This window comes from Callospermophilus lateralis, chromosome 3 (genome assembly GCF_048772815.1).
Source record: "Callospermophilus lateralis isolate mCalLat2 chromosome 3, mCalLat2.hap1, whole genome shotgun sequence".
In the NCBI taxonomy this organism is placed as follows: domain Eukaryota; kingdom Metazoa; phylum Chordata; class Mammalia; order Rodentia; family Sciuridae; genus Callospermophilus; species Callospermophilus lateralis.
In genome coordinates this window covers 72,020,804-72,048,514 of record NC_135307.1, presented here as the reverse complement: position 1 = coordinate 72,048,514, position 27,711 = coordinate 72,020,804, and the positions used below count along the sequence as shown (strand labels likewise).

At 34.9% G+C, this 27,711-nt stretch overlaps 1 protein-coding gene across 12 annotated transcripts in view; it reads left to right on the top strand.

Annotated features, from left to right (window-relative positions):
• Positions 1-27,711, top strand: part of Kiaa0586 (KIAA0586 ortholog) — a 183,569-nt gene that overhangs the window by 93,839 nt on the left and 62,019 nt on the right. For 8 of the 12 annotated variants that reach the window (XM_076850413.2, XM_076850416.2, XM_076850414.2 and 5 more), the window contains one exon: positions 22,014-22,070. The exons of the other annotated variants lie outside the window; for them this stretch is intronic. In XM_076850413.2, the coding sequence (XP_076706528.2) occupies positions 22,014-22,070 (57 nt within the window). The remainder of the gene's footprint in view (positions 1-22,013; positions 22,071-27,711) is intronic. 12 annotated transcript variants of the gene reach the window in all.

Genomic DNA, 27,711 nt, shown 5'->3' with positions numbered 1-27,711 from the left:
GGGGCTGAGGGTCAGTGGTAGAGCACTTGCCTATTGTTTGAGAGACATTGGGTTGAACCTAGCACAACAACAACAATAAAAAAGAGGGTTATGCAATATGAAATTTAGGCTTTAACTCTTCCATTTTTTCGTTACTCTCTTAATCCAACTTTTCAGAACACTTGAACACTTTTAACCTATCCATGGTACATAAGTGGTTAATTTTATTTTAGAATCATATGAAAAATTGCCTATAAGAATTTCTTGTGATTTAGAAATTAATCATGGCAGTATATTATATATATGAGCAAATAAATATTCTTAAGGTAATAACATGACTGATTTGATATCCCTTCTACTGAGTGCTATTGCCTTTAATTGTCAGTGTAGTTCATTTAGTTTTTTTCTTTTTTCTTTTTGGTACTGGAGATTAAATCCAAGCACACAACCACTGAGCCGTATCCCCAGCTCTTTTTTTATTTTGAGACAAGATCTCATTAAGTTGCCGAGGGCCTTGCTAAGTTGTTGAGGCTGACTTTGAACTTGCAATAAACCTCTTCCTTTGCCGCAGTCTCTGGCTGGGCACAAATCACGAGTCTCCACACAGCTTGTAGATTCAAACAGCAATTCTTTATTCCCGATCTCACACCGGCCGTCTACAAACACGCTCTGGGGGAATCCACGTTCTCTGCCCAAAATCCACTCCTCCCAAATCCACTACTCTGCCAAAATCCCCTCCGCATGGGCTTCTGTCTCCCAAAATATACTGTCTGACCCTAAGCACTCAAGAGGAACTCAGCAGCAGGATACGCCCTATTCTAAAGGGGGAACACCCTAATCTCCTATTATGCTAAACCGCCCTATTCTAAAGGGGGAACACCCTAAACACGGATCCTGCCCTGGTCCTTGAGCAAGGTCACCTTTCAGAAGTCCTTCCACTAGACAGCATGGGAGTAAGCTGGCAAGGAATTTGTCATACCTACTTGGCTGATGGCTCCCAGCATTCCTTAGTCTCCCGAACTTCTGGGATTATAGGCATGTGCTGCCACGCCTGGCTAGTTTAATTTTTTAAAAAACATTTTGGCTGGACTCAGTATACTCCCAGCTCCTCAGGAGGCTTAGACAGGAGAAGAGTTCCGCCTGAACCATGAACAAGGTTCTGGGTTTAATTCCCAGTACTTGGTAAAAAGAAAGAAAGAATTTCTTAGTTATAAATGAATTGTATTTTCTTGAGGGACATTTTACCTAATAAAACAACTGATTTAGCTCATAGGAAGGTAACTTTGGTATGATTTTACTGTCTTTAGGAAAGTGACGATGTTTTCAGTTTCACTTTATGTGAATGTTTCACCACAGGATGGCAATAGTTACATTTTTGTTGATTTACAGCAATGCCATTAAGTAATGTCCAGTTGACATTTAATAGGTAAACAAGTCATAAGAAAAATAAAAGAAACCTAGAAATTAGCCAGTAGGAGAAAGTTTACAACTGTTAGACTTAATATGTTTAATTTTTTTTGCATTTAATATTACATCTAATTCAAAAGTTAGGAGAGCAGACCTATTTCAGCCTCAACTAAGACACATAAAAACCCAATGGGTTATAAATAGAGTATTTTAAATAGAAGCCAAGTCTTTCACTCTGTAGTTGATATATATCTCTAGACTGAATATTTCTTGAATGGATATAATTGCCTTGGCAAATGCAGACAGTTATGACTTTTTCCCATAAATTTTATGTTTTTTTTTTTCTTTTCTAATGAAATTCTGAGACTTTGCCAAATATTTCAGAGAATAGAAAGCCAGAGTGCCAAAATAATCCTCTAAGGCTCTCAGGACTTGGGGTGACCTTGAAGAAATTCAATCCTATCTCTTACACTCAGAGGCCTTGAAGATAAGGAAATTCATCCTATCACCAGGGAATCAAAACCACATCTTTTCTGGGAGATAAATGTTTCTAAGCATACTTGAACCCCAAATTATTTCAGGGGGAAGTATCATGTACTTTACTTTGAAATGTATAGTAGTTTAATATGCAAATATAAAAAATCAAAGCAGTTTACTAGAAATAGCACCTTTTTTAATGCTCATTCATTCAAAATTGAGGCTATGGTAGAACATAGATTCTAATATTATGCTGCTAAGAAATCTGCAATATCCTTGTTTTTAAAATTTTCCCCTCCTTAGCTATTACTTTCATATTTTAATATAAAAGAGACAAATTGAATTGATCTCACAGATGACATCTTTGGAAAAAGGTTGTTTCATTTGGTATTGAATTCATAGGGTATGTTTTTGACTACATGATACCACTTATCTGATTATATATACTGATGAATGTGTCTAACAATTTTGTAGTGAAAGGAACTTCTGAGAAAGTGGTTTTCATTTCTATTATTTTCCCTTTAACTGTGCAAGTTAGCTATCTTCAAGTGAGACTACTTTGAAATCAGTTTGGATGAACACAAGAATTAAATTCGATAAAGTGATATGTTATAATAGCTCACTTTTTTTTCCCACTCCACTGAGCTACTGGGGATGTAGCCCAGTAGCTCATCCCCAGCCCTTTTTAAATTTTAATTAAAATTTTTGAGACAGAACCTCACTAAGTTGCCCAGGTTGACCTTGATTTTGTGATCTTCCTGCCTCAGCCTCTCAACTAGCTGGGATTACAAGCATGTGCAACAGTACCCAGTTTGAAATAGTTTGTTTTAAAAAAAAATACTTTCCTCTTTTAGGTTCTCTCTGAAAAATTTAAAACTATCATGATAAATAATAATTAGAAAGTCAAACATACTATACAATAATGAGAAAAAAAATTAGATCATATGTTTTATGGTTAAATGCTAGGACGGATTGGATTGGATTGTCAAAGTCATAGTAATTTTTAGTTTTCTTATTCGTAGATTATGTTGTTCAGAATGTGTGTGTGTGTGTGTATAAACACTAAAAACAATAGATGTAATTGTAGTAATTAATCAACATCAGTTTGTTTTTGTGGGAACCGAGAATTAGGAATTTTTTTAGCATTATATACTGAGTTTAATGCCTAGCCACCTTACCACCTTCCTACCTCACATACTATGATTATAACTTTAAATATGTAAGAATTAGGAAATTCAAAGCTTATTCTTTGTAGAAGCTATTTCTGACCATGTATGCAAATAAATCATTTTTGTTCTTTAATAAAGTGATAGTTTTTGCCTTTGTATTTTTAAATATGGCTAAATCCCAATAACTATCAGAATTATAATTAATCTTAATAATTTCAAAACTATAGCTAAATGTTCTAAGTTTGTTTTGTTTTTTGGTTTTAGTATTAGGTATGATAGTGATTCCAAAAAATGTAATGTGGGGGAGCAGGGAGTTTTGCTCAGTGGTTAGCAAGCATGAAGCCAGGGTTTTATTCCCAGTACTACAAGAAAAAATAAGTAAAAAAGAAAAGAAATATCTGAGAGAGGGGTGGATGTGGCACCTACTAATGTCTATGAAAAAAAACCCCATAAATTTAAATGTTTAACAAGCATTATCTGAATAAATGTGTCTTCTATAAATTATTATTGATTAGCAAAAAAGAAATTCCCTTTGAAATGTTGCTGAATTTGGGGATTTTGTTTCTGCCCAGGATGAGGAAAGTGGAAGGGTATCACTGCTACTCTAATTATAATAAAATGTTAGATAAACCACAAAATCATAACATTTCTTAAACTCATCAGAGGGCTTATAATGCTTATGACATAAAAATTAAGTAGGCTAAAGTCCAAAGAAAAGCAGAGTTCTCCAGAAGAAGGAATACAAGTACTGTCTCACCTGTGCCAGAACACAGTCACAGGAAGAGAGGTTGGACACCAGCCAAGCAGACAAGAAGCATTTGGCTAAACTCTCTTAGTGGGTTACTAAAGGTCCAGTATATAGGTAGACACATTGGAAGTTACAGATACAAGGGAATTTATAGCCACTTGTGGGCTTCCTCCCCACAGATCTTTAGAGAAAAATTAGGGGAGGGCAAGAGAATGGAAAGAATCTTCTTCATTGGTAAGGCCTAGGTGGCTGTCAGTTCCAGACAGAGGAGACCCTGTTTTGACCCATTGTCTATAAGAAAAAAAGCCTTAAGCCACCCAACAGGGGGCCGCATATCTAATGCATCCAGGGTACAGGTAAAAACTCATTCCTAGGGGAAAGGTAAAGAAAAGACTATCTACCCTTGGGAAAGAGGAAGGAAAGATTGGGCCCACAATCTTATGTAAATACCATTAAAAGTTTCCTGTTGCTGCCTGGTATGGTGGCACATGCTGGAGGTTGAAGAGGCTGGAGGATCTCAAGTTTGAGGTCAGCCTCAGCAATTTAAGAAGACCCTCAACAACTTAGCAAGATCTTGTTTCAAAATTTAAAAATGAAAAGGACTAGAAATGTAGATCAGTGGTAAAGTACCCCTGGATTCAATCCCCAGGATCAAAAAAGGAAAAAAAAAAGTTTTCTATTGCTGGAGGAGGGGTGGGAAAATCCTTCACAAAACTTGCCAAAGGGTCAAGGCAGAATTTGGCTGCCACAGGAAGGAGAAGCAGGGTCACTCCATCATGAGTTCTAACATGGGCCCCAGGCCTACTGAATCTGCCTGGGACTGATATGGGACTAGGATAACAGAGAACCACGCCATTCCCCACCTTGAGAACAACTGGATAATGAGCAGCAGTAGCAGGATCTCAAAACTCATGCTCTGGAGCAGGTAGTTGCACAGAGAAGGCCAAAAGCTGATGTGGAAAAGAAACACCGAGGAAAACTCTTGGGCATCCTAGGGCCCACTCTAAAAACAAAGTAACACTAGAAGAATTTGAAATGCAGCAATGGCAAATCTCAAAGCCAGCTTAATTCATGACTTTGTTGACTCAACCCTTCCCACTAGTGGCCTACTTACAGAAGAGGTATTTTCATTTTCATACATTAATATCTTTATTTTTGTCTCTATTGTTTCACCTACAGTAGCAGTTAATAAAAATTAAAAGAAAATAAGAAAAAACAATGACAATGTACTTCTTTTTCTTTCTTTCTTTTTTCCCTGTGAGATCAAATCCAGAGCCTTGCACGTGCTGGGCTAGTGCTCGATCACTGAGTTTCATGCCCAGCCTTCTGTTTTTTATTTCTTTTCTAAGAGTTGGGGTTTCACTGTGTTGCCCAGGCTATCCCTGAACTACTGGTTAATTCTCTTGTCTCAGCTTTACTGGTAGCTGGGACTATCAGCACTTGCCACCATGCTTAGCACAGTCTTACTCTTAAGAAACCAAGCAATCAACAGAACAAGAATCAGTGGTCTCATATGTTGAAATTGTCAGTAAATTAGCTATGTTAAAGGCCCCAGAAGGAAAAGTTGACAAAATATGTATGAACAGAGTATGAAAACTTGAACAAAGAGGTGCAAATAAAAAGAAAGGGTCAAATTATCACGAGCCCTCTGTGGGCTGTGTGTGGACTGTTGTGCATCATAGCCTAATGAGGAGATAGGTCTGGCATTGGGAACCTCCTGTGGCACCCCCCACAGGGATTGATTGATAGCCTGTTGCAGGTAAACTTCCCCCTCAAGCTCTGCCAGAGATTCCACACAGCACCTGAGATGGGTGTGACCTGAGAAGATGCCAATCAACCTGCTGACTACTAGACATCATGAAGCAAGATTCTACCCTTGAAACCTTATTCCTGCCTCTGTTGTACCCCCTTAAATAAACCATTGGAGCCATCTTTTCTTTGTCTAGTTCTAGAGCCCATGTGGACTAGATCTATCAGGGCTTTCACATTTATAAATATATTTCTGAATATTTATATTTTTGTTATTCACTAATTTTTAAGAACTCCCCAATGAGACTCTGGCTGTCACTCCCATTATCAAGTAGAAGTCTTGGGGTGGAGTATAGTCATAAAGAATGACATCCGTGGTCTTATCAGTAGACTCAGCATAGCCAAGAAATCAGTAAACTTGAAGATAGTCAATAGAAATTGAAACACAAAAAGGAGAAAAAAGACTGAGCATTCAAGAGCTATGGGGCAATATCAGACAGCCCAACATACTTATAATTGGAATCCCAGCAAGAAAAGAAAACAAATGGGAAAGAAGTACTTGAGGAGATCATTCAATAATTTTATGGGAATAATGAATATAAACCATAGATCCAAGAATTTCAAAGAACTCTGTCCATTCAGGAAGGTAGAGCAACTCTAATTCTGATACATTCATGGTGGGAATACAAAACGGAACAGCCACCTTGGAAAACAGTTTGGTCATTTCTTATAAATTACATATATTTACTGTATTTACTCAAAAGAAATGAAAATTTATGTTCACAGAAAACCTGTACTAAAATGTCTTTTAGTGGTTTTGCTCATAACTCCCCAAAGTTGGAATCAACCAAATGTCTTTCTATGCGTAAATAAATAACCTGTGATACACAGATACAGTGGAATCTATTAGCAATTAAAGGGAATGAACTTCTGGTATACACACAACAGAGCAAATGAAACTCAGCTCCTTTTTATGAAGTAAAAGAAACCAAATCAAAAAGATCCATATATACTGTATGGTCCCATTTACATGACATTTTAGAAAAGGCAAAATTATAGAGGACAGATCAGTGGTTGCCCACCAGGGGAGTTCAAATAACAGGAAGGAAATTTCGAGGATAATGGAAATTATTGGGGTAATGATTATATAATCCAGTGAATTTGTCAAGGGTAAATTTTACTGATTATGAACTATATTCAAATGACATAAGTAAATATTGCTGAGTTTATGATATTTCTTTTTCCATTATGAGTTTTCTTAATTAACATTATGAAAATGTATTATTTGGGAAGGTATAAGAGATTTTGTTGTTAAAAGGTATGTAAATGTGGGGGCTGGGGTTGTGGCTCAGTGGTAGAGTACTTGCCTTGCATGTGTGAGGCACTGGGTTCAATTCTCAGCACCACATATAAATAAATGAATAAAATAAAGGTCCATCAACAACTAAAAAAATATTTTTATAAAGGTATGTAAATGTGGTGCTGTGTATATTATATATTGCATTTATGTATTCTTACATCTTTTTCTTCTGTTTAACACTTCAGGAGGGAATAGTTTGATATATTTTATAGTACAATATATTTTCAGTATAATGTACACTGAATTTTAGGTGTTTATTAAAATTAAATTCCATTCATCTGGGTGTGGTAGTAGACTCAGGTAGCTGAGGCAGGAGGCTCACTTGAGCTCACAAGTTCAAGACCAGCCTAGGTAACATTGCAAAACCCCATCTCAAAAATAAATAAATTTCATCCAAACCAAAAGTTCTGAACACTTGTGCTTTGTAGTTAGTAGCAGTTATCTAGAAACAAAAAATGGTATTGTATGTGCTAAAAAATCCAAAATGCTCAATAGAAATACTCTCATTTTACAATGTGATTTTTAGATTTTAGAAAGGAAAGAACTGTCAGCCCCTAACTTATGGCTTTTTCATGCACACCCAGTATAACTAATTGATCTGGTTAAGTGAACAATAATGGAACCCTCTCCATTATCCCCACTTCACATCCTCAATGCTTTTGTGCATTATTGTCCTCCACCTGGAGTTACCTTCTCTCTGCACCTTGTGTGCCTACAAATTATTTGTTCTTCAACATTTAGTCCCGTCTTTCTGAGCCTTTACTGAATGTCTGATTAAAAATAATGCATTCAGGGGCTGGAGTTGTAACTCAGTGGTGGAGCACTTGTCTCACACATGTGAGGTACTACATTTGAACCTCAGTACCACATAAAAATAAATTTTTTAAAAAAGATATTGTGTCCATAAAAAAAATAAAAAGTAATGCATTCATTTTAACCTACCCTTCCCCCCATCTTTTTTCTTCCCTGAACATAATCATTACTTAGTAGTAATCTCCATTTACTGAAGGCTTATCAGGCATTGTATTGTTGTTTCGTTTATTCTTCAAAATACCATATCAGGAAGGTAGTTTTATTTTCATTTTATTACAGAGTGAGAAAAAAGATTTATTACAGTTAACTAATTTTCTGAAAGCACACAATTTAGAAATTGTAGCTCTGGAATTCAAGTTCATCCTCAAAACTTAGTAATAGCAAAACAAAACAATCCAGTTTTAAAAATGGGTCAAAAATTACAAAGCTGATGCTTTTTTTCTTGTTTTTTTTTTTCAATATCTTTTTAGTTATAGGTGGGTACAATATCTTTATTTTATTTTATTTTTTAAAACTTTTTTTAGTTGAACATCTTTATTTTACTTATTTATTTTATGTGGTGCAGAGGATTGAACCTAGTGCCTCACAGATGCAAGGCAAATGCTCTACCATTGAGCCTCAACTTCAGCCCCATTTATTTTATTTTTATGTGATGCTTTGGATAGAACCTAGTGCCTCATGCATGCCAGGCGAGCGCTCTACTTCTTGAGCCACAACCCCAGCCCTTTTTCCTTGTTTTATACTGCATAATGAATAAGCATTTGACAGATACTTATCATGTGACTTAACAGATTGTTGGCAAGAGCTGCTTTTATCATTTCTGTAATTCCTAGACCTATTATTTAAAATTTAAGGAAAAGTGATATATGGAATGGTTTTGTGATTTTTTTTTGTTAAGATAACGTTATCTTGTTTTTTACAGAGTTTCTTTCCCAATGTAGCATTGTGCATAGCACACAGTTGATGATCAGTAAGTGTCCACTAAATTGAATTTGATGATCACAGTATTTACTATTGACTATGAATCACATTTTTTTAAAGAGAGAGAGAGAGAGAGAGAGAGAGAGAGAGAGAGAGAGAGAGAGAGAGAATTTTTTAATATTTATTTTAGTTATCGGCAGACACAACATCTTTGTTTGTATGTGGTGCTGAGGATTGAACCCGGGCCGCATGCATGCCAGGCAAGCGCGATACCGCTTGAGCCACATCCCCAGCCCTATGAATCACATTTAATTCTATCATTTAGTAATAAGATAGAAGGAAGGCAAGAGAGAAAATTAGAATATTTCACTACAGTCATTTTTTAAGTTATTGACTCTCTTGGTACAGAGTGGAATAATCTAAAGTCATTTTTAATTGCTTTTCTAAAAGATTTGTGATTTCTTTGTTTTTGTAGTAATATAAATTTTCATCTTCAAGGTCACATTAGTTGAACAGAGGGTAGGGGAAGCTAAGAATGTGACCAAAGGTGAGGAAAATAAAGTCAGGCTGTATATTAGAATGTGGGCAGTCTTTTTGTACTTCAGACAACAGAGAAAACACTGGTCATTCATTCATTTTAAAAATTGATATATAATTTAGATACTATCTATACACTTCTCCCTTATAAAAGTGTATTATTGAGCTGGGGATGTGGCTCAAGCGGTAGTGCGCTCACCTGGCATGCGTGCGGCCCGGGTTGGATCCTCAGCACCACATACAAACAAAGATGTTGTGTTCACCGAAAACTAAAAAATAAAATATTAAAATTCTCTCTTTTTCTCTCTCTTCCTCTCTCACTCTCTTTAAAAAAAGTGTATTATTATTGTTTTTTATTATATTAAAAAAGTTGCAAAACTATCACCAATCTCTAATTCCAGAACATTTTCTTTTACACCCTGCCCCCCCAAAAAAACACAAAACCAAAAAACACACCCATTTGTTGTTATTCTTCTTTCTCACCTCCCTCTGCCCTGGGAACCACTAATCTAATTCCTATCTTTTTTTGATTTACCTTTTCTGGACATTTCAGAGAAATAGAAATATGCCCTAAGTGGTTTTTTTGTTGATTTCTTTCACTTAACCTAATGTTTTCAAGGAACATTCATGTTGTAGCAGATATCTACTATAGTTGGCTATGCGTTGTCCCCCATCTGTTTATGTGTGGAAGGAAGCCTTGATCCCCAGTGCAGTAATGTTCAGAGGTCAGGTTTTTAGGAAATAATTGGATCATGAGAGCTCTAACCTCATCAGTGAATTGATCTATTGATGAATTAATAATTTAATGGCATTATTGAGAGACAGTGGAACTCAGAGGAGGTGGGACCTAGCTGGAATAAGGGGGATATATCTTGTCCCTGGCCCCTTCCTCCCTCTTTCTCTACTTCTGGGCAATCGGGAGATGAGCACCTTTCATAGATCATGTCCTTCTGCCATGATGTTCTGCTTCACCTCAGGACCAAAGCAGTGGAGCCAGCTGACCATGAACTAAAACTACTGAAACTATGAACCAAAATAAATCTTTCCTCTGTTATTTTTCTTTCAAGTATTTTATCATAGTAACCAAAAGTTGACTAACACAATTATTTGATTTCTTTTTATGCTTGAGTAATATTCCCTTACACATTCATTTTCAGGTCAGCCTTTTTTAGTATCCCTATTATGCAAAGTTCTAGAGATCTAGAGATCTTCCTGCTTCATCCTGCTGAGTAGCTGGGGATTATAGTCATGCACCACTATGCCTGCTTTAATTTTCTTTTTGTAGCATTAATTATACATTGTGTATGGAAAGCTTAGATTTTTCTCAAGTGTGTCATTAAATGCATCTCACCAGAAGCATATACTGGGATTATTTTGAAGACTCACAAATATTCCAAAAAACCACTGCAACCCTTTTATTGTTCTTAGCCAGATTTTCTTAAACCTGACTTTAAATTTTTTATTGATGTAAAATATAAGTCATTAGATCAATTAGTAGCCTTTATTTAACAACCACTAAAAATAATTTAACCTTATAAAAATAATAATCTCCAAAGTAAATTTAGATTTGATGACATCTTTATACATTTATATTGATCAGATAAATACTTTAGTCTTTGGGAGCAGAGGAATCATCTCCAGTTCAATAGAATCAAAGGTCATAATTGTGGCTAGTGGTAGGATGTGATCTGACTTATAATTTAGTAATATTTTTATTATACCATGCTGCCCTCTTCCAAATAAAATTACATATAATTGCAAGTTAATATATTATGAATGCTGTTCTTCTAATCACCATAATAATTGTTCATTTAACTGTTGTAGTGATTTTAGTTTTCTATAAATAAAGTAAAATCTAAGTAGACTATTTTATCCAAGAGAGTAATAGATTGTTCTACTAACCTACTTGTACCCGTTTTCTTCATATATTGGAAATAAAAGAGAAGGTTGACTATTTCAATTTAAAATTATTAGAACAAAATAGTATTATAGGCTTATTATACTTGTAGGATGAGCCACTAATGGATAGTTTGTTAGTCTCTAATATAGTGTTTCTTAAACTTTAATAGACATGAAAGTACTTATTTAACATGTAGATACTAGGCGTCCCCTGAAACTCTGCCTGAGGCAGGGCCTGGGAATAGGAAAGTTAAACTAGTACCCCTGTGAGTCTGGCACAGGAGAGGGAGGATTACCCTTTGAGAAACACTGCTTAGTGAGTGGCTCCAGTTGTTTGGCGGACTTGGTTCTCCATGGAGTTAGAGGTGTTACAGCATAGAACATACAAGATACTTAATCTCTCTCTACTTTTCTTGTTTGTGATATAGTACATATTTTTATAGGTTGACATAGTAGTTAAAAACAAAATACACTTATAATAGAATCTGACATATATTAAGAGTAATAAAAGTATTATTTATTAGCATGGCTGTATCTAGAAAATCTCTTCTTTTTAATACTCATGTTGTAATCAACTCTCCTTTAACAAATAGGGATTGAACATGTATTAGTCTTAAGCTTTATGAGAAAAACCTAAAGGTGGTCTGTGTAGTGTTAGGTCGATAAATTGAACATTTTGCCTCCTTAGTGAATATAATTAAGATTATAGTTATACTATAATTATATATGCTACATACCTCAGATTCTTTTACATAATTTTCCATTGATTTGTATGTTTGATAGCTAAGGTGAAAGTTATTAACCAGGGCAATTTCCGGCATAATTCTAGACATTGAAAGGTGGAGATTTTAGTAAATTGCATTCTGTCAACAATTCTCTCATCTTTAAATCCCAAAGAGACTGATAATTCAAGAGTTCAACATTCATGTATAGGCTATGACATACTGATTAGAAGTGTAATTAAGACTTGAGGGCAGTATGTGTACACATGAAAATATTTAAAAATTATTAAATTATTAGGGGAAAACCCCTTGAATTTCTAACAAAAGATAACACAATTTCATTTATTATCCTTATAAACATATGTTCTTAGCAAACATTTTTTCCCTTTTATTGTCCTTACATATTTTATTATGTAGAAAAGTTAATGTTTAATTTGATTAAACTTTCTTATCCATAATAATTTTGCTTTTTACCACTATTATCATTTCATGTTATATAGAATAAGATTTTGTTTTTGTAAAATGCCCCGAACTTGTGCCTTTGGTTGAACATTTTCCCCATCCCTACTTTAAGCAAATATCTAACATCATCTAGGAAGGTCTGATACTTTATGGAGGAAGGAAAAAAAAACACACTAATTTTTTTTTAAATGGGAAAAAAATCTCCCAAGAATTGTACTTTGTCACAGAAAACAGATAACATTAAGTAAATGCCATAGTTCTTCCCATGTGATTCATATGTAAAACACATAATTCAAGCTTAATGGAAGCTCTTAAAAGACATGTCATACCAAAGCAAACCTATGATGATTTAGAAATGAAATGCAAATGAGGGTGCCAGACACTAGAGGTGAGAGGAACAAATTAAAATTTGGATTTAGGCATGTGAAGGTCTTCTAGGCTTGTTTCATTGATTTTGGATGATGTTTTGGTATCTGTTTATGAAGAAGAGGTTCTAAAGGAATTGTCTTTAAACCTAGTTCCATTGCTTACAATATCTGGTCTTAGAAGAATTCAAATATATTCTTTCCTGTGTAGAGCCATCTTTTTTAAGGAATGGATGAGATGTAGCCTGAGATTTAAATGATGCTGTGTTGAAGCAATAGTGCACTGATTAGCTGGGACTGTGATTTCTAAGAGGGCTTTTTATTACCCTTCATTATATATGCTACATACCTCGGATTCTTTTACATAATTTTCCATTGATTTATATGTTTGATAGCTCAGGTGAAACTTCTTCTTTTGTAAGGTCTACTCTTTCCAATGAAAAGAATTCTGGCTGCTCTGCCCTCAACTTCAACACCCCCGTTGTTTTTGAAGTACCAATATATTGAGGAATGAATATATTTAGAATATGTGAGGGTAACTGTTTTATTAAGGATATGGCTTTTTTCCCCTCTTCCCTCCCCTAACTAACCTGGTTGGTTTTGAATAATGAGACAAGGATGCAGGTATTTGGAGGTGGTTAGTGCATTAGTTAAATGGAGCCACTTTGGTCATATTTTCTTCCATGTGTGGTGGCATCTCCATTTACTCGATCCTTTTTCTTCTTGGCTGTCTATTCCTGGGGCTTCATATCATTTTGGGTGGGGATACCAGGGATTAAACCCAGGGGTGCTTAACCACTAAGCCACATCCCCAGCCCTTTTTTATATTTTATTTTGAGACAAGGTCTTGCTAAGTTACATATGGCCTCTAAAGGTTGCTGAGGCTGGCCTTGAACTTGCGTTCCTTCTGCCTCAGCCTCCTGAACTGCTAGGATTACAGACATGTGCCTCTGAGCCCAGCTCCATATCATTTTTGACCTATAGTAACCTATTGTTTCAGTCCACAGACAGAGTAATTTATAAAAACTAAAAGTTGACTCAGCTCATTGTTCTGAGGGCTGGAAAGTTCAAGATTGGGTAGCTGTCTTTGGTGAGGTCCTCCTCGTTGGTGGGGACTCGCAGAGTCCCAGAGTAACAGAGGGTATCATGTGATGAGACAGAACATACTAGATCAAGTCTCTCCTCCTCCTTTTTAAAAGTCACACCCCTATGGCCTCATTTAACTTTAATTACCTCCTGAAAGTCCCACCACTAAATAGCACAGTAGGATTAATTTTCTTCCCCTGAATATCTCACAATAAGGATTAAATTTCAATATAAGTTTTGGTGGGGACATTAAAACCATAGCACTTGTGTAAGTACAAGTACAGTGTTTTCACCATCCAAGATTTCAATGTCTCCTTGATCTACACTGATCTCCATTCTGTATTCTATTTTCAAGTGTTTCTGATTTTGTTCCTTTGGAATTAAGATGTAATTTGTCAGTTATAGCCAGTTAGCTACTGGGATGTGGGGCTTGGACTGAACTTTTGCTATTTTCCAGTGATTCTTTTTATTGATTGATCTTATTTAGCTTTCACATAGCACTTATTTCAGTTCTCCACCTCAAACACTAATTTCAATTTTACCTTTCAATTATTTTTTAATATAAACTTCTTCTTTTGAAAGGTCTACTCTTTCCAATGTAAAGAGTTCTGGCTGCTCTGCCCTCAACTTCTTATGGCTCTACATTAATCTCATTTTTTCTTTCTTTTTGGGTTGAAGAGTGAGCTGTGATTCCCTCCTTACCCTTCTGTAGAGGTAATCTTTCTACCTGCAGTTTTTAAATTTTTTTTTAGTTGAAGATGGACACATACCTTTATTTTATTTATTTATGTTTATGTGGTGTTGACGATCGAACCCAGTGCCTCACACTTGCAAGGCAAGTGCTCTACCACTGAGCCACAGGCTCAGCCCTCTACCTGCAGTTTTGATCCTGTCTAATTTCTATTATTGGCATAGGGAGAAGGGGAAAGATGTAGTCATGAGAGAAGAAAAGAGCAGTTGCAGAGAAAGGAAGGAAGCGTGTAAGAGGAAGGGAAAGGTGGGGCAAATGTGATAGTGGAGGGGATAGGGATGATGTTCAGGCAAGAAAGGGAAAAGACATAATGTGGGGGTGGGATGAGAAAGGATCAGAATCACTTCTTATCTACAGAATGAGATGGGGTAGTTCACTTGTAGCTATACACACTTAATAATTCTATCTCTCTCAACCCCTTCCCCCAGCATACCTACCAGTATCCCCTAATGTGTTAGTGAGATTATTTATTTTTATCAAATTCAAGCTCCCCTTGTCCCACCCCATGCCTTTCTCAATCTCCCCTTTGAACCTTTTCTTCCCTGTGACCTTTGATAGAACTTCTCCATCTCAGAAACATATTCTTGGTTCACTGGGTGTCCTTGAAACATCCATGCCATTTGGTATTACTTCATTTTTAGCCCTTGTTATCATATCTTTTATGATTTTTTTTAACAGCTGCCGTCTTATCTAGAGACAGTGGCCTTGCTTCATTCATCTCAGTACCACCTATTCTCTACCACACTGTCTTCAATGGCAGGTTCTCAATAAATGTGTATCCAATCAAATGCAGTATGTATCCCTATTCCCCTGTCTAGTTCAATGTCCTTGCTAACAGTTTCCTTCCTTCCTTCCTTCCTTCCTTCCTTTCTTTCTTTCTTGCCATTTATGCATTAACTTTGAGTAACTGCTATGTGCCAGACATTGTTTAAAGCCTCAAGGATACTGTGAAACATAACAGGTAAAATTCCTGCTTTCATGGAGCTTATATACTTGTTAACAGATAAAAAACAAACAAATTTACAACAATTTCAGATAATGAGAAGATAAGAGAAATAAAATGTTTACCGAAAAATGGTGTCAACTGGCAAATGTGGAACAAGTGCTAATATTAGAATATCAACATTTTCCAACCATCATAATAAAAGTTAGGCAATGCAAAAGTCATTATGGATGCTAAATGCACAGGGAACGTTTGATGAGGAACAGAATATTTGTATGACCTTAAAGTATCTCCTTGAAAATTAGCTCACTCATTCAAAAGGAAAACAAAAGACAGTATCTTGGTTGAGTGATTAAAATTAACATTGTCATAGAGGGTCAACTGAACATTGTAACTCCATATGTGATATCTGAGCAGGCCACAGTATCTGAGAGTTGATAGATTAGATGCCATTGAAAACAGTGAATATGGGTGAAATACCTAAAGTACTGAATATAGCCAGGAAAGAGAAACTTCTAGGCTTGAGGTAGACACTCTCAAGATTTAAAGGTAGGGAAAGAAGGGGGGCCAAAAAAGAGGACATTAGATCCAACAGGTGATAATCCCACAGTATCAAGAACATACTAGTTTGCTCTACATTTTATGGACAGAGAATCCATGATTTTCTTTCTCAGTTAACATTACTTTTTTAACTTCTCACTTATTGGTTCTAGTTTTTTTCTATGAGTGTTAGAAGTCTTTGAATGAAACAATCTTTCAAATATTTGATGACAGTAATTATAATTTAAAGTCTGAATGTCATGCTCCTTTTACTATTCCTCATAAAATATTGTATCTAAGCTCTTCACTTAGAAGAGCTTCTATTCTACAAGTCGATGTATCTTGTGTAGAATTACACTAGGACAGACAAAGCCACTGCCAAGTCTGGCAGATCTGTTTCTTGCCCCAAACTTACTATGATGAAACAAACATTTCTCAAATGGTTTCCTGCAGAAAGAACTCTTTTACATTGTAGCTTTCATTCTCACAGCAACAGTAAAGTTGTCAGTATGTAAAGGTGTTATTTTGTTCAGGTAGGAAAACTGAAGCTCAGAGGGGGTTGAATAGTCTCAGTACTGGTGTGTGTGTGTGTGTGTGTGTGTGTGTGTGTATGTGTATGTGTGTGTACTAGGAATTGAACCCAGAGGTGCTTGACCACTGTGGTACATTCCCTAGCCTTTTTAGTTTTTACAGAGTCCTACATGATGAAGTTCTTGTCTTCTCTGAAGTCATATTGAGACTTTTATGAGCGAAAAACAAACAAAAAACTTTTACTAAGATTTTTTTCTTAAATTTATGTTGCTCTTTTAGGTTCATATCTGTCTCTATATAAACACCCCATAAAAGTAGAAATGGGAAGTTTCACTGAAGTCTGTAAATAATTGTCAGTAAGCCTAAGAATGATAATTGCAAATTTAAGACTTTTTTTGAATATAGTTTTTAAAATTTTTAAAATTTTTATTTTTTCGTGGTGCTAGGGATTGAATCTAGGACATGCACATCACAACACACACTCTACCACTGCTATGTCCCCAGCATGTGTGTATTTTTAAATTAGTAGTAAATGCAGAGGCCCAAATTATGCTGGGATTTCAGTGGAAAATACAATTACTTGTGAATTATTTTAAGCTAGAATGCTAATTCCTCTGTTAAATACTAAAACATAAGTATACATGAATATATGGTATGTGGAATACATATCTGTAAAAGACTGTAAGTGAAATATTATTGCTTAAAGTATTTTAAAATCTAATTGTTAGTGTTTGTTTATACTTATCAGCTCAGAATATACAGGTACAAGAACTTGGGTACTTTTTTCCTGTGAATATAAGTACAGTAATACTATATCACCTAATGAAGTCAGAAAAAAATCATTTAGGTAGAAAAGTAGTTCTGCTGAAAGTCCTGTGATTATTGCCTTTAGAGTCATTCTGACTACATTTTTTTTTTTTTAAATCAGGACTTAGGAAGTCCTGGAAATATTATGTTAGATATTTTCTAATTATTGTGTCAGTGTGATCAATCATTTTCTAAATTTACCAGTTTCCTGAAATGGTTTAGCCAATGTTCATAACACTTTACAGGAAGTAGCACAAAATTATTTTCTGTGTCCCCATATATTTCTCTTGGTGTCATAAAAGTATATATTGTACAAATGAAATATTTGTCTTTGACAAAAAGGCCTGTACACCAAACTACAATTAATGAATACAAGAATTAGAAATCAAAACTTTGTTTAGTCTGAGGAAAAACAATTCTTTAAACTATAACCACATGGCTGTTTCTTGTTTGCATCAACTCTGGGTGACTGTTACTGTCTTCTGTGAATTCTTGGGCAGGGCCCTGACTTTGTTGAATGAGCCAATTGTTTTCCTTTGTGTTGCCCATCTAGTAAGTTCCCATCTGGTTTGTATCAGACTATTTTCACAGCCAGCAACTGCTGCCTTCTCTATATCCTGACACTTTGGGGCCCCATGCTATCAAAGCACTGCTGTGATGGCCTTGCTGGCAGGGCTATACAGCTGTGCCTCACAGCTTGGAACTATTACCCAGAGTAATGGTAACGTAGAACTTGGACTGGCCCTTATTCCCATTGGTGTCGTGTGTACAGTGAGCAGAAACCTACCCGCCCGTTCCTCCTCCCCCACCTGAAACTTACTATTCAACAGAAAATCTTTAAAGCTCTTATTCTAGGATATGAAGTGGTGGTGTTCTTATTTTCTAGTGGCTTCCTGTATTTGAAAGCTCATTTTTCATTCTTTCACTCTTTTAAAAGTTACCAGGTCTGGCCTTGGGGAAGTGAACTAGTCACTCTGTCAGATTTAATTTTTCTTTCCAAATGTAGTTAGAAATGGCTAGATATAGCAAAATCTATTGTAAAGACTGCACATATAAGGTAGTGTATTTTTAGTGATAGTCACAAGCCATAATTTGAGAGAAGTTTCCATATTTAGGAAGGATCTCTCTCACAGAAAATGAATTTTTCTGTGGATAGGTTAATAGGGGTCCTTAACTTCAAAGTGTTTAGTAAATATTAGGAAGTTACTTTGCCTTAAGCCCTTGGTAGCTATCAGATGTCATTTATAAGAATTTTATAATAGTATCCTTCTCTGCACATTGTAGCCTGGTATAATATGGCCAAATTAGAATTATAGGAGTTATTGTTGAATAAGAATTACAGTTATGTTTAAGTGTAGTTACAGTGTCATTGCTTTATAAACTTTATTGGCACCCAGAAAAAGAGGGAATTACTGTGTATTTAAAGGACATGTTAAGATTTCAGAAACACTTTCAAGATTGGTTGAAATTAGATTCCAGTTTGTGTTTCTGTTAAAGAAAAGGGCCAATAATCATAGAACATCGGATATTTTGATAGTAAGCTGTTGGAGAGCAGAGCAACCTCCACAAAAACTCACTTGCTTCTGACAAGGTTCAGCTTATTGTGTTTCCAGATTTATTTCCTTATAGTCAGCAATATGGACAGTGGCTTAGCAGTAACTAGTCACTTGATGTTAAAGGCTATCTGGTAAGATTAGTGTTTTGCCTAACTCATCATTAGAAAACCATTAAAAATTACAAAGATACTACCTTTTAATTGCTGAAACTAATCAATGGGTTTTTTTTTTACAATTTTAACTTTTTATGGAAAAATAATATACATAAAGAAAAGTATACAAAGCCTAAGTGTACAGATCAAAGAACTGTCAACAAGCAGAGCACATTTGTCAACCAGTACCCAACTCAAGAAACAACATTGCCAGTGACTCCTTAATCCCCTAGGGTTCCCTGTCATTCTCAGCCCTGCTCCCATAAGGACGAAACTATTATTCTTACTTCTGAGAGCATAAGTTTAGTTTTGTTATTTTTGAACTTAGGTAAATGAAATCCGAATCCATGGCTTCTTTCACAAGGCGAACCTATTGTAATTTTAAAGATTCTTTTAGTTTTTAAACCATTATGACATACTTTTATAAAGAATTGTCTGAGAAGAATTTGTTTTAGCAGTGTTTCACAGCCTGTTGAACCAACAGGAAGTGAATTGTAGATAAAGTTGTCTCACAGTTCTCGACCAGATTTAATGCTGGAATGTCCCCCTAGACATTCTTGCCCCTAAAAGGCAGGCACTCCATGTCATAACACTTAACAGCAATACGTTCAAGTACTTAAATGCTTTTTAATGAGTTTTAATAATTAAATGTACATTATTCAAATAAATCATGGTCTACATTTCTGGATAGGTGGGTCATCTATTTTCTGAATTAATTTACTTCTTCACAGTTGGATGATACAAGCTTTTATGTTGTCAAGATCCTGTTTCTGAAAATGCTGTTATTTGAGAGAGTTTATGTACATACTAGTTTTGTAGCCAATAAGCAACTTAATTCGGAATATTTTTTAAAAAATGCCAACTTCTTTTAATATGGTTTTAAATGCCCTAATAATATTCTTTTTTTTTAAGTGAACTTAAAGTGGTATAAAAAAGGCAAGTAACCTGAGTGTTACTAATTTTAGATACCTCCTTATTAGATTTACCTTAAATTTTGGACACCCATTTAAAAATTCATGTTTTGACTGGGCGCAGTAGTACACGCCTATGATCCCAGCAACTCAAGATTGAGGTAGACAGATCACAAGTTGGAGGTCAGCCTTAGCAACTTAGCAAGACCCCGTCTCAAAATTTAAAAAAATAAAATAAAATAAAAAAGGGCTGGGGATGTAGCTCTATAGTAAAGTACCCCTTGGTACTTCAATCCCCAGTAACAAAAAATAAAAATGAAATTTCATATTTTATTTTGTGGGTTTTGAGGGACTTCATCCTTGTTTTGCTGTCAACAGCCATATACTACTATGTAGTTTTCTTGGATAATTTATAAATACTTTGTTAAAAACAATAGTATAAAGAGTTATAGATTTGAGTATTGCTCTCAAGTCAAAAATAAAAAAAATTTAAAAATATGAGTACAACCATTTTAAATCCCAGATTCCTGTCCTCTTACATAACAATTTTTGAAGAGCTTCTGCACAAACTATAACATAACAAATGGTTCTTCCATGGGTGATACTGTGATACTGCCATGTTGTTTCTGTGTTTGTATCCTATGACTGTATGTGCTCTGTAAAATCTGAAAGGCAGCAATATTGAGCCACAGGGACCAAGCAGTATATTCTCTTCCTCTCTAATTCTTGAAACTTAGTGAGAGTGGGAGTTGAATAAAGATAGTATCTAATTTTTATACCACAATAAATAATTTTATACCACAATAAGCATAGCTAGTACATTTGAAGGTTTTTTAAAACTATCACAGTTGGAGTTCAATTTTGGTCTCTGTAGATTTCAAATATACGAGTATCTTGTATTTGCTGCTGATTTTCTTTTAAAGCTCTTCTATTTCAGCTTCAGTGTTTTCTTCATTGATTTGTGTTGGATATTTCATATTTTAACATTCTTAATTTTTGTAAGTTTTCCAATAACTATAATACTTTGACATGGTTTGTTGTTAGTGAGAATATTCTGCCCAGTGTAATTAAATATGTTATGCTTATAATTTTGTTCACTTAAATCTTATCTTCTTGAAAAAGCCACCTGAAATTTTTGTTCAATAAAAGATGTGATTTTTTTATCTTAGAAAAAAATGAGAAAATAAATGCTGTTCCATATTATAAATTTTTCCTTAAAATTCTGCCCCAAAGAATTTGTTTGAAAAGAGTTATCAATGGCTATTAATTGACTGTATTTCAGAACACAGGTTAATATCATGCCATCAACATGGGCCTATACCTTTAGTATCCAGGGTATTTTGTTGGCCTGAGAACTACAGTTGTGTAACCCTTATCTGAAATGCTTGGGACCAGAAGTTTTTTGGATTTAGGGATTTTTAGAATTTTGGCATATTTGCATACATATAATGAGATATCTTGGGAATGGGACTCAATTTTAAACATAAAGTTTATTTATGATTTATATATGTCTTATGCACACAACCTGAAGATAATTTTATACAATATTTTTTGTGTACCTGTGTGTTCACTGTGACTTATCACATGAGATCATGTGTGGATTTTTCACCTGTGATTTCATGTTGGCATTCAAAAAGTTTCATATTTTGGAGTATTTCAGGTTTTTGGATTAGGAATACTCAATTTGTATATGTGCTACAGATTTTTCTCTTTTATTTATTTAACTTTTGTCTGCTTCCTAATTCCCTGGCCATGAAAAGACTTTTTTCCTCCAGCCTATTTTAAAATTTTGTTGGTTTAATAGTGTATTGCTCTTCTTTGCTCCTGAAAACTTTATTGGTTGTTTTATGTAGATTGTGTTGAACAATAAGCCCCAGGCTGGTCTAGAGAGAAGGGAGATTCTCAACTACTTTTTGTAGTGGTAAAGTATTTTTCTATCGACAATCATTAAATTTAGTTGTTTAACTTCCTTCTTTACATTAAAGTCACTAGGCCAGGCTTCTATTTATCTAGTTTTATGAGAGTAACTAGAAGTGCATTTGGTTTGTGTTCTTTTTATTGAATAGGAATGAATCATGATTATTTCTATTCTTAAATAAATTTCTTCCGATTTTTTTAATTGCACCAGGTGATATGGATCGAACACAAATTGAGCCCAGTCTGTACCTTGCATCTGTATTTACAAGTAAGATCTTTACTTTAAAAGTTCTTGAACTTGGAACTGTTTAGTTTTTTTAAAAATTTCCTCAGGATTTCTTTCACATAATAATCAATACAGTAGAAATAGTACTATCAGTTTTTAATTTTTCTAAAATGTGTATAAATTCACCCAAGGTATAGAACTCTCTCCATGTACCAAATTCTCCAAAAGGCAAAAGTTTGAGGACAGAAAACAAATCTATCTTTTCCTTTTGGAAAGTTTATAAAATGTTGAATTAAAAGGCTGCAGGTGTGGTATTGAGAGCACTGAGGATAGTATTTGGGATAATTCCATCTGGGGGAAGGTTATTTGTTGGGACAGGATAGTGTTTAAACTTTGAAGTCAGTTTTAAACAAAGTGAAGCAGCTGGAACCTGGCATAAGAAGAAACAAATCTTTCAGATTAACTATTGCTTTTTTAGAGGAAAAAGAATTAAGAGTTGTTTTTACAGGTGCTGGTACATTTATTCTTCCTATAGGAACTACTTTATTTTTATCTGAAATTATAAATTTAAAATAAGCATTTGTCAACTAATTTGAAAAACAGAAGCAATAGTAAACTCAAAAAAGTGTAATAGGATTTATATGTCTAAGACATATTTTGGGATAAGAATATTGTAACATTTTAAAAACATTCTTTTAAACATGAAAGTGAGAAATGTTTAATAGTGACTAATTCTGGAAAGCAGAGGCAAATAAAATATTACCTATTATACTTAACATCACCTTTCCAAGCACCTTCTCTATCAGGAAGGATTGTAGAATTTGTTCAGTTCTCAAGCACTGAAGCTGTGATGTTGCAAAATCTGCAAGGCTGGGTTAAGTAGGTGAGGAGAATGGAATACAGCAGGACAGTGTACACAGGAATTGAAGTAAGAGTAAATGAGCTCAGGGTAGATGGAAAATGATTCAAGAACCCCCAGCTGAAAAACTGTAACATTCTCACAGACAGCTGGGAAGCAACTACATTGCTGGAATTCAGCTCATTTTAAAGATAAGATCTGGTAAATGTGAATCTAAGCTTTTAGCAGGAACCACAAGACTGGTTCAGCAAGCATTTCAAGGTCCAGTGTGGGCCCAGCATCATGCAACAACTTTGAATAGAAACAAGATAGTCACTGGCCTATTGGAGCACCTATTTAACGGGAATAGCAGACTCTCAAGCTAGTGTACCTACTGTGCAAGTCACTGGGAAGTCAATAACTGTCTGTCCTTGTCTGTGCTTTCAAGGAGTATGTTGTCCACAGGAAGTGGCAGACACATAAAAAACAATTACAGTGCAATTCAATAAGTGCTGCAATCAAGGTGACTTTGGAGAATAAGGAGTTCACAATTAACAAGAAAGGAACTCCTAATATTTTATGACTACTGCTGGAAAAACAACTCAGAGAAGAATGTGATTCACTTGTACTTGGGTCTGGGGTATCTCTTAAGTCCATAATTCTTAAAAACTTGGGACCCATAGACCCATTTAAGATGCTGAAAGTTATGACCACATATCTCTTTCCCAAATTCTACCTATATGAAAATAATTTGCATGAAGTTTCAGGGTATTCACAGATTCCCCAGTCACCTGTCAATGGACCCTGGGTTAAGATTCTTTCTGTAATTAGATTAAAGATTATTACATTTTGTTTCCTTTTAAATTTTATTTTTAAATGCACAGCATGTAAGAAATGAAATTTTATCTGAATGTGGGGAAACCCAAAACCCTGGCAATTAAAATTTTGTCATTCCCTTACCTATTCATCTTGTAGAACACCAGAAATGCATATATATAACTTGTGTTATGTGTAATCAGTCAAAATGGGGAGTTTGAGGTGCTGTACTCCTCCATGGAACTACTGAGAAAACTTACTTTCTCTGCTTCTGTCATATTGTCTTAGGAGACAATGTTTTGTTTGGATTCCTCTCAGTTTGCAAATAAGAGATATAATAGTGGATCACTCTGTTTAAGGATTAGAGTCAGATTCTGAAACCTGTTGATGAAATAGATTATTTAAACCTAAAAGCTTTTAGAAGCCTATGGTAATTGTATTTTTAAAATATATGTAAAATATACAAGCAACATCTTCAATGGATATTAAAAATTCCATATTGCTATTGTGTTAGAATAAATTATTTTTAATTTTTCTGTTCTTTAGTCTTCTAAATCCAGTATCAAAGAACAGAAAACATAAAAAAAAAAACATTTATTTTGAATTTGAAATACTCTTAAAGCAAAAACTTGGTATTTAGAATGTCTAAAAAATATATTAATAAAGTATGTCATAGGAAGCATCAAATACATGGTCTGACTCTATGGCATTCCCAGCCTAAATGTGTGCCAGGTTAAATGACATTCTACAAACCCTTGGAATCAAGGAATCATCTTTTTTTAGACCTGAAAACAGCTGTTGAAACAATTACATCATAGAGTAATGACTTGGCTGTGGAAATTTTAAAAGTCAAACTTTAAAAGCATCAAACTATATTTAATATAGGTAGAAGATTTATATTTGCTTTCCTGTGATTTATTAAGATATTATGTCTTTTCTTTAAAAAAATGGAATTGAAACTCTGTGTGGACCATAACTGGATATGAATGTTAACTTTTTTTTTTGCCTGTTAACAGTAATTGAAGTGATGCTTTTCTTTATGTTCCTAGTGAAAAAAAAAAATTCTTTGGAAGTTCTGAAACTGTGATTTTTAGTTTGTTTAAATAAATGCATTTTTTTGAAAGTCTTCCCAAAATGGACATTAGCAAACACCTTTAAATAAGATGGTGAATTTTATTGATATAACTTGATTAAAACACAGTTAAATAGAGTTTAAAATAACAGGATAATTATTTGAAGGCCTTTCATAGTACACTTTTTTAAATTGATTTTTTAAAAATAAATGACAGTGGAATGCATTACAATTCCACACATATGCAGCACAATTTTTCATATCTCTGGTTGTATATAAAGTATGTTCACGCCAATTCGTGTCTTCATACATGTACTTTGGATAATGATATCCATCACATTTCACCATCCTTGCCAACCTCCTGTCCCCTCCCTCCCCCTCCCAACCTCTGCCCTATCTAGAGTCCATCTAAACATTGAAAACTACAGAACTCTAAAGAAAGAAATCAAAGAAGACCTTAGAATATGGAAAGATCTATCTTGCTCTTGCATAGGCAGAATTAATATTATCAAAATGATTATATTCCCAAAGGCACTATAAAGATTCAATGCAATTCTGATCAAAATCCCAATGGCATTTCTCATAGAAATAGAAAAAGCAATCATGAAATTCATCTGGAAAAATAAGAGACCCAGAATAGCTAAAGCAATCCTTAGCAAGAAGAGTGAAGCAGGTGGCATCACTCACTATACTAGACCTTAAACTATACTACAGAGCAATAGTAACAAAAACAGCATGGTATAAGCACCAAAACAGACTGGTAGGCCAATGATATGGAATAGAGGACACAGAGACTAACCCCCCAAATTACAATTATCTCATAATACATATGCAACAAAATGAAATTAAAACCCTATCTCTCACCATGCACAAAACTCAACTCAAAGTGGATCAAGGACCTAGGAATTAAACCAGAGACCCTGCGTCTAATAGAAGAAAAAGCAGGCCCTAATCTTCATCATGTGGGGTTAGGCCCCAACTTCCTTAATAAGACTCCTATAGTGCAATAAATAAAACCAAGACTCAATAAATGGGATGGATTCAAACTAAAAAGTTTCTTCTCATCAAAAGAAATAATCTGTGAGGTGAATAGAGAGCCTACATCTTGGGAGCAAATTTTTACCCTTCACACATCAGATAGAGCACTAATTTCTAAAGTATATTAAGAACTCAAAAAGCTAAGCAACTTTTTTTCTTATAATATTTCATTGAAACATTTTTATCCCTTTGCTTAAACTAGAGTACCTTCTGCAGTCCACCCTGAAGACCATTGTCTCTTAGTTCTTTTCAAGTTTTGTAAAAGCCCGAGTCGATCTGCATGTGTGTTTTCTGTGTGCTAGCACTGTACAACAACACTTCAGAAGCATTACCTCATTTAATCCTCACAAAACCCTCTAAGGTTATTTTATAGATGAGAAAATTGGGGTCCAGAAATTTTCCCCACATCTTTTATCATTCTCTGTCCCTTTTACATCCTACATGCTTTTCTTTATACCATTTATTCACTTCTTGACATCATATTTTTATTTCCTTACTTTTGTGTCATTTGTCCTCTGCATCCAACTAGCATGTGAGGTTATGAGAATCAGAGCTTTTATTCTCTTCATTGCTGCATTTTACAGATTCTAGAACAGTGACTGGGACATAGTAGGTGTTCTCTTGATATTTGGTGAATGGATGGATAGATAAGCCCAGATCTGCCCTAATCCAGAATCTATGCTCTCATCCTGTCTGACCTTAATTCCCCCAATCATACCCACAGTCTTGTTGGATCATTGCTAAGTGACTGCACAGAAGACCTCTTTTGGACCCTGGCCTTGACGTGTTATAAAGGGACTTGTACTTGAAACTTCATTCTCTCCTTAGCTGCCCCTACCACTGCTTAAATAAAATTTTCTTCCACCACCTAATTTTTGTGGCAAATAATTAAGGTATTTAATATAGTGTAAAGATAATGAGTTATAGAAGTTATATTCAATTATGAATTTGACAAATTATTTCTAGACTCTCCACTTTGAAAATTATCTCTGTTTGACTTTTCTGCATATCTTCCTAATTATCGATCCTGACACTTCCCTTTTGTTCCCTTTAGGTTTTCTTTACTCATGTTTCTTTGCCCTTCCCCACATTTTTTTGTCACTGTTTCTGCTCTCAATCTATTTTCTCTCACCTAGGTTAATTTAATTCCTATTAGTTTAATCAGTATATCTGTATAGATGACTACTACTTCTATATCACTAAAAGTACCTTACAAGGAAAAATCCATTTGTACATCTTGCAGGCATCCATAGTCATCAGGGAAACAGTTGGTGCCAGTATCTCCCTATCTCTGTTTACCTCTGTAATTCTCAAATTTGTTAGAGTTTGTTACTGCTTACTTAGCCAGATCTGTCATTTCAGCACCAAATTCAGTTTTTAAGTACTGAATCTTCCTCCAAAATATCTTGTCTCTCTTTCCATCACTAAGAATCATTAGTTCTGTGTGGACCACTGCCACAGACCTCTCTCCTCTCTCCTTATTTTCCATACAGCTATTAGAATTATCTTTTTGAAAATATATATACTTTTCTATTCAAAATCTTTTGTGACTCTCCATTTTCAGGGGACTTGCCCTGGCTTTTAGAGCTTTATCTCTCACCATTCCTTCAATCCAGTCTAAGAATACTCAGAGTTCCTTTACGCATTAACAAATCTTGATTTTATTTTGTTGTTTTCCTTCATTGTCTTATTTTGTCTTTTCCTTCTTGTCTTCCCATCTTTTAAGTCCTCTGGTTTAAACTAAGTATCCCTGTACATGTTTCTCTCCACTAGATCATGAGCATCTTGAGCATGGGGGGCTGTGTCTCTTTTCTCTGTATCCTCTGAGCACCATCTTAGTTCCATACATACAGTAGATTGACATAGATATTTACTTAGTCAGCATATGCCTTTTGAAAGCTACTTTACACTCTTTATCT